The 13,527-nt window shown below is 37.9% G+C and overlaps 1 protein-coding gene across 7 annotated transcripts in view; it reads right to left on the reverse strand.

Annotated features, from left to right (window-relative positions):
• The window catches only part of MAST4 (microtubule associated serine/threonine kinase family member 4), a 781,800-nt gene that overhangs the window by 70,720 nt on the left and 697,553 nt on the right, over positions 1-13,527 (reverse strand). For all 7 annotated transcript variants that reach the window (XM_078153164.1, XM_021007208.2, XM_021007207.2 and 4 more), the window contains 2 exons: positions 12,836-12,911; positions 10,892-11,101 (listed from right to left, as the gene is read on the reverse strand). In XM_078153164.1, the coding sequence (XP_078009290.1) occupies positions 10,892-11,101; positions 12,836-12,911 (286 nt within the window). The remainder of the gene's footprint in view (positions 1-10,891; positions 11,102-12,835; positions 12,912-13,527) is intronic.

A 13,527-nucleotide genomic window follows, 5' to 3' on the forward strand; every position in this document is an offset into this window, starting at 1 on the left:
CAGAACAGCTAAGGTTCATTTCATGGAAAACAAAATACTGACCCTTAACTGCAGAAATTTAACCATCTGATTTTTAAGGCAAATGGATTATCTGTCAATGGTTTTAGTCTGAACAGCAAATAAAGATGTTACCATTATTATAGCTTATTGCTGTTCAGGCATTTCAGTCATGTCTGACTCTTCATGACTCCATTTGGGGTTTCCTTGGTAGAGATACTGGAGTGTTTTGCCATTTCCTTCTCCAGCTCTTTTTACAGATGAGGAAGCTGAGGCAAACAGGGTTGAGTGACTTGCCCAGAGTCACAAAGCTAATAAGCATCTGAGGCCAGATTATAATTCAGGAAGAGGAGTCTCTATTTGAAGCCCCATTTTTCAGAGAGGAAAGTAATGTCTACACACCTAAACTAAAACTAGCTTCACTTGTGATAGTCTGAATGAATTTTCCTGTCATCCAAGTAATTTAACACATTCAAGGAAGAGACAACACATATAAAGTGTGGATAAAATTCAAATCTAATCATACTTCCAAAATACTAAAAGCAGTTGACTATGCTTGATTCAGGTCACTGGATAATGCTCAGATTTTGGTACATGTATGGGTACTTATATGGTACATATGTAGTATATAGAGAGATAGGTATAGATATAGATATGGTATACATATATAGCGTGTGTGTGTGTGTGTGTGTGTGTGTGTGTGTATATTATATATATATATATGGAGATAATATAAACACACATTTGTCTCATGTAATACTGTGTAGCTATCTGTTTTTAATTCAATTTCTCCTAAAACAGTGGTTCTCAGTGTTTTTTATTCAGCTGACCCCTCAACAAAAACAAAATGTAGTGTGAATCCTCAGGGTAATTTAATACTACTCATTATACCTTTTACACTTGTTCATTAAGGGTTTACAATAACTACAATGCAAAGTTTTACTCCAAAAGCTCCAAATTAAAATTTATATTATATAATCATGATAAAATATGACATTTTATTCTACCTATCAGTATCAAAAGTAAATATCTAAACTTTAAATAAATCAATGTGTGTGCGACCGCAGAAGCTTATAAATTGCTCCAGAAAGTCATTAAATCAATAAACACTTATAAAGCATCAGCTACATGCAAGACACTGTGCTAAGCACTGAGAATGTGAAAAAAAGGCAAAAGACAGCCCCAGCCCTTGAGGAGCTCACCTATAATACTTTGAACACACACATGCTTGTTGCCATAAAGGGGAAAAAAAGAGATTTTAAACATAATTGGGCAATTATTGACTGTTTATGGCATCATTACAGAATTTTTAGCATGAAATCCTAGGACCACTATCAAGAACTCCTAGAGGGTTTGCAGACTACTAAACAGGAAGTATTGTTCTATCATACAGACTCTGAGGTCCGTGAGAAAAGGAACCACGTCTTATCTAAACTTTGCATTTCCTTCTAGCACCCAGGATAGAAGGCCAGGGCAGAGGCTCTTCTTCTGTATTTGCATTTCTGGCACTTGGTACAGAGTTTGATAAATGTTTTTCATCCATGCTACACATGGTAAGCACTTGTTGAGACTTTTTTTTTAACATGGTCAACACAGGAATTTGTTTTGCCTGACCATACAGGTTTGTAACAAGGGCTTTGTTTTTCCTTCTCACTGGGGTGGGGAAGGGAGAGAGATAAGGGAAGGCAGGTGGGAAGGAGAGGTTATTTTTATTAATTAAAAAAATTAAATGAAAAAGACAAAAATGTTTGTTTAATCAATGAATGCATCTTCTTATTCATACTCTATCTGTATATATTGTGTTCTAATTTTAGGTTTTCTAGAGCCATTCAATACTGCAATTTAACTAAAGAAGTGGGTTTTTTCCTTTTCCTGTCTTCTTTTTGTCCAGATATGAGGGGCAATAAGGTACAGTGGAAAGCATATTGGATTTAGACTTTTTGGCTCTGCTATGTATAGTATGACTGTATGACTTTAGGCCAGTCACTGAACCTTCTCTGGGCTTCATCTCTCATCTGTAAACTAAGATGATAAGAGTAGCAGATGGCCTTGAAGATCCCTTCCTGTTCTAAAACAGTGATATGAAACTTAGTAAGTACAATCTTTTAAAATCACAGAATATAAAGAATCAAAAGTTCAATTTCATAAGTACTACCAAAAAAGAGACCTCGAATTTTACTAAGGATACATGTGTATATATGTATACATATAGTACACAGTGTAGATATACATGCACAGATACACACAGCTATACATATATACAAAACAGAGATAATATATACATATATACATACTATACACATAGACACACTTATAGACATGTACATACACATACATATACATGCTACATATACACTTATACATATACAAGAGTGAGACCTTCATTTAAGTCTCCCTCAATTCTACTACTCTACTCTGCTAGATGGCACCACAGTACACAGAGCACAGGGCTTCAAGTCAGGAAAACTCATCTTCATGAGTTCATATCCAGCCTCGGACACTTACTAGCTAGCTGTGTGACCCTGGGCAAGTCACTTAACCTGTTTGCCTCAATTTCCTTATCTGTAAAATGGGGATCAAAAATAGCACCTACCTCCCAGGATTATTATAAGAATAAAACAAGATAAAATTTGTAAAGTGCTTTGCAAACCTTAAGGTGCTATATAAATGGTAGCTATTTTTTTATTTTTTCATTAATTTATTTTTAGTTTTCAATATTCACTTCCATAAGCTTTTTCATTTTAAATTTTCTTCCCCTCCCTCCCTACCTCCCTCCCCAAGATGGCATACAATCTGATATAGGCTCTATATAAACATCCCTATTAAACATATTTTCACATTAGTCATGTTGTAAAGAAGAATTAGAACCAACAGGTAGAACCACAAGAAAGAGGAAACAAAACAGAAGGAAAAAAAAGAGCAAATAGTAAGCTTCGATCTGCATTCAAACTCCATAGTTCTTTCTCTGGATGTGGATAGCATTTTCCATCATGAGACCTTTGGAGATGTCTTAGGTCCTTGCATTGCTGAGTAGGGCTAAGTCTATCAACGTTAGTCATCACACAGTGTGGCTGTGACTGTGTACAACATGCTCTCTTCACTAGCTATTGTTGTTGTTAACTCTGTTTCCACTTCTTCATCCTTACTACTCAACCCCTCATAATATTGCAACAGGGAACATGAATACAGTGTTTACCATGTGCCAGAGACTGTGCTAAGTGCTTTACAAGTACTTTCTCACTCGATCCTCACAACAACCCGGGGAGGTAGGTGCTATTATTTTACAGATCAGGAAATAACAATAATAGCCAATATTTTATAGCACTTCATATGTGTCAGGGACTGCGCTACTAAGCACTTTACAAATAACCTCTCATTTGATCCTCATAACAATCCTGCGAGACTGTTGTGGTTCAGTCATTTTCAGTTGTATTGGACTCTTCATGACTCCAATTGGGGTTTCTTGGCAAAGACACTGGAGTGTTTTGACACTTTCTTCTCCAGCTCATTTGACAGATGAGGAAATGCAGGCAAACATAGTGAAGTGATTTGCCCAAAGTCACGCAGCTAGTAAGTGCCTGAGGCCGGATTTAAAGTCAGGAATATGAGTCTTTCTGACTCTAAAACTGGCACTCTATCTACTACACCACCTGCTGTTATTATCTCCATTTTATAAGTGACTTGCCCAGGGTCACACAGTTAGTAAATATCTGAGGCTGGATTTTAACTCAGGTCTTCCTGACTTCAGGCCCAGCTCTCTATGCACGTGATCCCTACTGATCCCTACCACTCATTAAAAGTGTTCTCCCTTCAAGAATGATAATGTCCTTCTTATCACAAAATCCAAATAAGACCTTTTTCAATCATTCCTTCTGGCCTTGCCATAGAATTGGACACTGTTGACCAATGCATCTTTCTGCTACTTTGTCATCTGTTTCATCTTACTCACGAGTCTCATCCTACCTACCTCTCTGTCTTTAACCTTGTTGCTCATCTTCCTCCCAACACCTTAAACTTGGATGGTCCTTGGGTTCTGTTCCTGGCATGGCATTCTGGGGATGCTTCCCAAACCTTTGTTCTCTCCGTGACGCAATCCTATATTTTTCTCTGCCTGCCTACCTTGGTATGGAACAGGCAGTTTTATTCCCCACACCGAAAGGGAATACTAAGCAATAAAGAGTCCTACTGATAATAATCAGGTGAGAGGCTAACACATGCAGCTTATTTGGGACAGCTGCATCAGGGCTGTTCATGGGCTACTTTACATTTCATTTCTGCTGAATATGGCCTGATAAATACCACGTAGACTCTTTTTTTTCCCAGTGGTTTCTATCTCTATGAGTGATTCTCACCCTCCAGGCTAGCTTGCTGCCATAGCTGCTCCAGTACTTGATAGCCAGATGCCCAAGGACCTGTATTTCTGCATTTCTAACTACCTTTTGTATATAACTACCTGGACTTTCTGCTGACAACTCATAATCTCAACCCCACTGCCCCTTTCCTCCCATCAAACAAACACCATACATAAGCCTTATTTCTGTTTCCATTGTTTTTTCCCCTCACTCTATTTCCAAGGTCCTACTTGATATCTAGGTCCATAACCTCAGTCACCTTTCACTTCTTGTCTTTTCTTATTCATACCTCACTACACCCCAATCAGTTGCTGATATCTGTCAATTCTAACTAGGAAACAACTCTAACACCCAATTCTGTCTTTTCCACTCCCACTACCCTAGTAAGGACCTCCTTATCTTACTCTCAGCAGGACTTCGGTAATATTTTTATTTCCTTTTTGGGGGTAGTGGTGATAACAGATTTCTAAATGGTCTTTCTTCTTTTATTCTCTCCCTTCTCCATTCAATCTTTACACACTGCTACCTGGTTAATCTTGCTAATGCAATCAATATTCCTCTTATCAAGCCAATTCTCTACCCAAAACACTTTCAGTATCTTTCCATTTCTTACCTTATAAAGAGTCCTTACCATCATATTTAAGACTCTTCATAAGCTGATTCATAAACTTTCACTCATTTCCCTTTATATAGCTTATATTTAAGCCAAACTGAATTATTTGCAGCTGTTTTCAGTCTATACACTATAATTTTCCTCATGCCATTTGCCATGCTCCTGGAATGGACTCTCTGCTCTGCAATAGCTGGTTGAAATACTTGCCTATCTTAGGTATTCCCCTCAAATCCTCCTGTTCAAAATTTTCTCTCCTTCATGAAATGTCTCATAGCTCTCTGTCTGGACTTGTCATTGGCATGGATCATATTCTCCTTTGTACTATAATGATTCATGTGAATGTGGCTGTCTCCCAATTAGATTGTAAACTCCTTGAGGGGAGGGCATATATATATTTATCTAGTACAGTATTTTGTGCACAGAAGGGGCTTAATAAATGTTTCTTAAACCCTATGTAGAGAAAGGCATGTAGAAGCAAAGAGCAGAAGCAAATGTAGAAAAGGAAAAATAGAAAGATGATTGGTGAGTGATAGGAAAATTGAGTATGTACAAAAGAAAATACACAGAGGGAAGCATGGGAGATAATTTTAACTTACTCATTCTCTAGGATCAGATTATTTAGTTTCCAATTAGTTTTTAATCTGTGCTTCCATGGCCTTTTATTGAATGCAAGTTTTATTGTATTTTGGTCTGAAAAGGGCATATTTAATATTTATGCATTTGTTTGTAAGGTTTTTTACGCCCTAATAAATGGTCAATTTGTGTGACAGTGCCATATACTGTTGAGAAAAAAGTATATTACTTTCTGTTCCCATTTAATTTTCTCTAGAGGTCTATCATATCTAACTTTTCCAAGACTCTTTTCATCTATGGGAGAGATTTTTATAAAGACTTAAATTACACTTACAATTTCTAACTTTTTATCTTCAATAAAGACAAGAGTCTGTGAGACATAATGAATACCAAGAAGCCATGTGTGTTTTTTCTTCTTTCTCAAAGATAATCATCATTTCCTCATTCATATATATATTTTTTAAATCCCTTTTCCTTTTATATTGACCATAGAAGTTGCATAATGAGGTTCCTATCTAATACAATACTATCACTGCTTTATGTATCTAAGAACAACATGAAAAACTGAACAAAATATTAATAGCATTCACAAGGGCTAAAAGGTAAATTCTGAAGAAAAAAAGGTTTTATCTCATTAAATTGCTTAAGTTATGGAAACACCATTATAAAAATCATAAGAATATATATTAATTTCCTTTCTATTTTCAATTATTATCATATAAAATAAAAAGACAGGAGTTATTACTCAAAGAAGATTTTATCTGTTAATTTTACAATTAAAAAAAGGAGGAAAGAAATTATACCAGCTTTGATTAAAAAAAAATCAATTTGAAAGAGAACTACAATTGGGAAGAGAAACATTTGGTTCTGGTTGTCAGCAATGTTCTACTAAACAAGAACACTAATAGATATGGTGAACATGTTCTATTTTAAGCCTTGGTCAAAATAAAATTCTGACCCAGATCTGAGAGTAGGTTATATCTTCTGTTCACAAACACACCTAAGCAAAAGGACTGAGACATCCAAAAAGCATTCAGTTTGAACTGACCTCAACCTCACAACTTTAATAAAAGTATTAGCTAAATCAAACTGCTCAAAGCCCAGGGGGACACTTTCCTGAGTTACGTAAAAGAATGGCGCAATGCACTAAGAGGCTATAGGAAACCCTGCTATCCCTTGAACATCTATCACAGCTGAGAACTAACAATAAACACACTACAAGAAAACCAAAGCCATGTTCCCACACTCAACTCTGGTGAGGGTGTCTTTGCCAGCCCTGTCTATTTTGATTTATTTTTAGCATTCTCATCCCTTGATGCCCTATGGCAAATGTGGTTCTGAAGAGAGTTTTCACCGTTGAAAAATAAAATGGTGAATAGAAACGTTTATCCATTGAGATACGGGCATTGTACAAGAAATCCATCAATCAAGAAATCAACAAACATTTATTAAGCAATTGCTGGGAATACCATCACAAAAATAAACCCATTTCTACACTCAAGGAGCTTACAGTGAAGCACAAAAGATGTTCTTATTGCCTAGGAATGATTTTCATGCTACAAACACACACTCGTCTCTATCCAAATAGTTAGGCATTATCTTGCTATAAACCAATTAACATGACTTGGTCATCATCCATTATGATGCCAGTTCAGAATATTCCAGACTTAACCCATGGTAAAGAGAAATTAATCCATGAAACAGGCTAGCAGGAGTATGGCAGACAGACACATGAGGGGGAAAAAAAAACTTAAGTAATGAGTTTCACTGGGATCATTGGCACACGCATGCTGCCAAACAAATTAGGAGAAAATCATGAAACCAGACTGACTGGGTCTACACGAATTCGTTACATCATTTGACTAGGCATTCACAGTTGCAAGGCAATCCTTTTACACCTCTGTAATTATCTTTATCCCACTCACTGCAGAGTATCCTCCAAATCTTTTCATCCCTCCTCAAATTTCCCATGGCTTCCCCTTTCTCCCATCATCTCAGCTAAGAATCTTGCCTCACATTTTGCCGGGAAAAAAAAAAAACTAAAGCCATATGCCAAGAGGTCCCTTTTCTCCCCTCCTCCTCTTCTCACATCACCTAAAAGCTGTCTGTCACTATCTCCTCCTTCACCCCTGTATCACATGATGAGGTGACCCCTCTAATTGCCAAAACAAGTTTCTCTACATGCACAAGTGATCCCATTCTATCCCATTTTCTCCAGAAGATTTTTCCCTCTCCCATACCCACTCTTACACTTCATTCTCTGCCTGTCTAATGGCTACTTCCTTATTGCCTACAAACATGCTCATGTCTCTCCAATTCTCAGAAAACCTTCACTAGCCCCATCCATCCCCTGCTAAATCTTTACCGTCTTTTGTGGCTAAACTTTTTGAGAAGACCTTCTACAATGGGTGCTTCCACTTCCTTTCCTCTCGCTTTTTTCTTAACTCAACAGTCTGGCTTCCAATCTCAACATTCAACCAAAACTGCTCTCTCCAAAGTTATTAACAATCTCTCAACTGTCAAGTCCAAAGACCTTTTCTCAATCCTTATCCTTCTTGACCTCTCTGTAGCCTTTGAGACTGATGATCACTTTCTCCTAATTGATACTCTCTTCTCTCTAGGTTTTCAGAACACTGGTCATCCTGGTTCTCCTTCTACCTATCTGAACCCTTCCTTCTCAGTTTCCTTCACTGGATCTTTATCCGGGTCATGCCTGCTAACTGTGAGTGTATCTCAGGGTTCTGTCCTGGGTCCTCTGTTCTTCTCCCTCTACATTATTCCATTTGGTTAACTAATTAGCTCTTATGGATTCAATTATTATCTTTATGCTAATGATTCTTTAATCTACTTATCGAGCCCTAATCTTTCTGCTGACCTCCAGTCTTATATCTCCAACCTCTTGGATGTCTCTAACTAGCAGAATTTTAAACTCAACATGTCCAAAACTGAATCTATTATCTTCCCCCAAACTCTACCCCCTTCCAAACTTCCCACTCCTAGTTGCCCAGACTCAAAACTTGGGAATCATCTTTGACTCCTCACTCTCTTTTACTACCCATATCCAGTCTATCATCAAGGATGATCAAGTATACCTCTGCAATATATTTTGGATGTGTCCCCCTTCTCTCCTCTGATACCACCTCCAGTAAGGCCTTCATCTTCCACTCAGCTGTCAAAGGGATGTTCCTAAAGTGCAGGTCTGACCCTGTCACACTCTCCACCCTCACTCAGTAAACTCCAGTGGCTCCCTATCGTCTTCACACCTTGCACTCCCTCTTCCCATTACTCTGATCCAGTGACATTGACCTCTTTTCTGTTCTTCACACAAGATGGTACATCTCCCAACTCTGCCTAAGTCTTTCTGGCTGTCCCTCATGCCTGGAATGGTTTCCCTCCTCACCTCTGCCTCCTGGCTTCCTTCAAGTCCCAGTTAAAACCCATTTTCTACAGGAAGCTTTTCCTGATCCCCTTTAATACCAGTGACTTCCCCCTGTTAATGATTTCCAATGTGTGTATAGCTTGTTTGTGCATCATTTGTTTGTATGTGGTCCACCCCATTAGACCGTGAGTCCCACAAGGGAAGGGGCTGTTTTTTGCCTTTCTTTTATCCCCAGTGCTTCTTAGCACAGTACCTAACACATAGTAGGCACTTAATATATGTTTACTGACTAGTATAAAACACATCTGATAATATCACTGTAGCTCACCTTGATGAATAAAAGCTGAACACAATCTGTGACTGGGTAAGAGTGTGTGTGTGTGTGTGTGTGTGTGTGTGTGTGTGTGTGTGTGTGTGTGTGTGAGAGAGAGAGAGAGAGAGAGAGAGAGACAGAGAGAGAGAGAGAGTGTGTGTGTGTCGTGAGCAGTGGGGAGGTTTCTGATCATTCTCTTTTCACAGTACAAGTAGGCCTAAGTACCCACGTTCAATGGATGGAAACTTAGACTGAAACAGGAAACACAGGACCCATCTGGGAATAATGGGGACACTATGGAAAAGCTCAAGGGGTAGGTAGGTGGCACGGTGGATAAAACACTCTGGAGTCAGGAGGATGTTGAGTTCAAATCCAGTCTCAGACACTTATTAGCCGTGTGACCCTAGACAAGTCACTTAACCCCAACTGCATCCTTCCCCAAAAAAATTCAACAAAAAAGAAAGAAAGAAAGAAAGAAAGAAAGAAAGAAAGAAAGAAAGAAAGAAAGAAAGAAAGAAAGAAAGAAAGAAAGAAAGAAAGAAAGAAAGAAAGAGTGCAATAGAAGCAAAGGAAGCCTCAGCCACAGGGCTAACTGGCAGCATTTTTGGCCTTAACTTATATCTTCCAACAAGAAGCTTGCCATTTAAAAAATCCCAACTGCCCCTAGGGGAATCAAAAGTCATTTCCATAGGGTCTTTGTTCTGATTTTCACCAGACCTTTCCATTAAAAACTGCAACAGGATTAGATTATTGCCTGCTGTTAAGTCAAGCATACGTTAGTAGCAAGCTGACATGTGGCCTAGCACATACACACTACCTCACCAAAAATTTCCCCTAAGATCCAGTTATGATGGGGTTGTTCATCGTGCTTATTAGCACATATTTATGCTAATATACTGAGAGTACAACCTCAAGTGATGTCAAGACAGGGCCATTGTATCTCCCATAATACGTTTAGACAAAATCCGTCTAATAGACTTGATTACCGCTTTTATTTGTGGTTGATCTGCTTCAATTAGTTAAAGGAACTCTATTATGGACTTAGTCCGTTCAACTCTCTTCCTCCCCCCAACCCCATCCCCTTCTGCAACTTGTGCTACACACTCCTAGAGTGTTATCAAGAGTTATGCATACAAATGTTAGGCCCAGACAGGTCCTCTCTTTATCTTTCATTTTGGAAATGGGACGGTTTTTTTAAAAAAAGAATAAGAGCTGACACTAGTGAAAATTTAAGGTTTGCCATTTGCTACCCAACATCATACAGGTTAATTAACAGGGCATATGGCTTGGAAAAGCTGGTACTTTTCCATTTACCCTTTTCAGATATTAGTGTTAGATAGCTTCATAAAGGCATGCACACATACACAGGCAATTTATAACTTGCGGACTACGGGAAAAAAAATGACTGCTCCTAAATCCTTCACAATCCACTTATCCTGGAGTCATACATTGTTGGGCCCTGAGTTTTTCATAAAGGTTACTGCATTAACTTTTTAATTACATTAAACAACAACAACCAGCATGAATTTATAGCACTTCACCATCTATTTCTTTTTCCTCGAGACAGCAACCTCAACTACTTCATTGCAACAACTTTTAAGCAAATGTTCTCATACAATTTTCCAGTAAAAGATAATTATCTCTGTACAATGCACAGTTCATACCTCCTGTAGCAACTTATCTAATTTGTGCTGTAATTCGAGGAAGTATCGTGAGGTGATGAGGCCCTGGTGGGATTTATCCAAGCAATCTCGAGCCAGTTCAATGATCTGATGGTGGGTGAAACTAAGCACTCCATCTGCCAGGGGGAGGACGTTATCAGGAGAATAGTTGGTGATAATTTCTTGTAGACGTTCTTCCATCTGAGCTGTAGCCTATTTAATGAAGAAAAGAAAAAAAAACAGGTATGATATAACACGCACGTGTATATTCCCAATTGTGTTATCACAATAAGCTAGCATTTTCTGAAGCCTCTGGTTATTTTTAACAAATATTGATAGTAGTATAAGAAATACTACCATGTAAATAATGCTCAATAACATGGAATGCTAACCATTTATATTCCCTGGCTTGCAACCCAGCAAATGAATAATGGCCTATGTAAGTTTCTCTCTACTGCTCAAATTATGTACAAACACTGGGATGCCTTCATTTCTTCACTGGTCTTATTCCAGATGGTCTGTTAAATATGCCCAACAGTCTTTGTTGTTATTGTTTTAAGGGACAGTCATAGGGATGGGGTTGTGACTGGTGATTTCATTATTATGGAGAACTTCCAGGCAAGGAAACTCCTTTGAACAGTGCAGGTATTGGCACCTTCTCTGTAACTTAGAAAGAGTTGTCTAGAGCACTGATTGGTTAAGTGACTTGCACATGGGTCAGAGGTGGGACTTAAATCCAAGTCTCTGGCTGTGAGGCCAGCTCTATATCCACCATGATATACCACCTCTCTTATTATCTTTGCACCCCTCATCCCTGAAACCTATTTCATATATATAGAAGCACAAGAAGATTCTCTTAGTAAATACTCTAGGATTTCATTTTCCAACTTTATTCAATTCTTTCTAATCACCTATTACCTAATCTGGACGCCTGGCCTAAGATATCCCCAATCATACACCACTGTACTCTCTTTCTCTGGTATTTACTTCCCCTCAATGCCTCTGTCTCTCCCCAATAAAGAAAATAGTTTCTACGAAGAATCAGTGTCTACTTTCCTGTTGAACAGCTGACATGTGATAAATAGCGCAAACTGCTTTAATCAATGACATCAATGTTGGACTCATTAAAAATAATAAGTACTCTGTGCCTGATTTATGAAACGAAGGTTTCCTTTTGTTCCCTTCTTTGGGGTTACAAGGGTGGGAGGGTTGAAGTGGGAGGAAAATGGAGAATTTTCCAAGGGTTACTCCTCTTCCCAAAAATCCAAATTGTTCGGAGAATGAGGATAATGATAAGAGAGGAATATATCACAGCTCCTCCTGGTCAGGGTCCTGGCCTTTCATTCCTCTTCATGATGATCTAACTCTCATTCTAAGAGCTAAAGAAGCAAAACAACACTTTCCACTTTCAGATCTAAGTCAATAATTAACTTTCAAAATATAATGAGTGGAGAAGTGGGAAGGCTGTGAGAGTAGATGGAGTTGGGGAGAGAGACGGGGAGAAAATAAAGGAAAACAATCCAAAACTCATTCTGCCTATGTGTATGGATAACCTATGAGATTATAGGTGAAAAGGAGAAAAAAAAAAAGAGGGCTTCTCATGGCATAACAAGTTATTCCTAGAACACAGATAGCATGAAGGGACCAGAAGCGACTTTTGAATTTAAATAAAAACTACTAAACAATAGCTTCCCAGACTGTCTATGACTAGTAAAAATTAATTTTAGAACCAGTTCAGTAAAACCTAAAGAAAGAAGGGTCAGTTCTCAGCAGTTTTTTAAAAAAATTATAGTGATTTTATCTTTCTAATAAGACTTTGGTGCCTGCTTTAAGAAACTCATTACTGGATTGGATCATTACTTCCAATAACAAAACCACCATACACAAACTTAAAACCTACGCTGCCTGTTAGCAGAGATGCTGTGCATCTTAAACACAATTCATTACCTTTGGGAACCTTTCTTTGTAGACATGGTTCATCATAATTATTTCATGGTCACAGCAGGCGGGAGAACGTCCAGGGCTGCAAGGGAAGCACATTATCCTTTTAAACTTGTCACAGCATGTAATGAAAGGAGGTTTCATATTTATAAACAATCTGTTTGCATGCAAAGTACTATGCAGCCTTCGTTACAAAAGCAGATTACATAATACACTATAGACTCAGCCATTTGTGCATGTATATACATACACACATTAAATAGTACATGAAAATACTGAATAGTACATGAGAGACAGAAAAGATGGGATTCCACAAAAGAATTTTACATTAGAACACAATACAGGGAGCAGCAATTTTATTTGGTTAAACTGGGCTCTATTGTTTGTCATAATATTGGTGAAAGAATCTCAGGAGAAGCAACCCGTGGTGCCTAAAACTAAACATACCTTAGTATAAAGTTATGTTTTGTTCCGTAAATTAAAAATAAAATCTTAAAAAAGTTCTTTTATTAAATCTAATTAGTCACTAATATCAAAAGAAGGTACAATATCATAGACCCTTCAAGTCAGGGGTTCTTAGCTTTTTATATGCCATGGATCCCTCTGGCAGCCTGGTGAAACTCATGGACATCTTCTCAGAATCATTTTTTAAAGGAATAAAATAAAATACATAGGACTAGAAGGGAAACCAATTGTTT

The sequence above is a fragment of the Phascolarctos cinereus genome, unplaced genomic scaffold (genome assembly GCF_003287225.1).
Source record: "Phascolarctos cinereus isolate Bilbo 61053 unplaced genomic scaffold, phaCin_HiC Scaffold_4;HRSCAF=312, whole genome shotgun sequence".
Lineage (NCBI taxonomy): Eukaryota > Metazoa > Chordata > Mammalia > Diprotodontia > Phascolarctidae > Phascolarctos > Phascolarctos cinereus.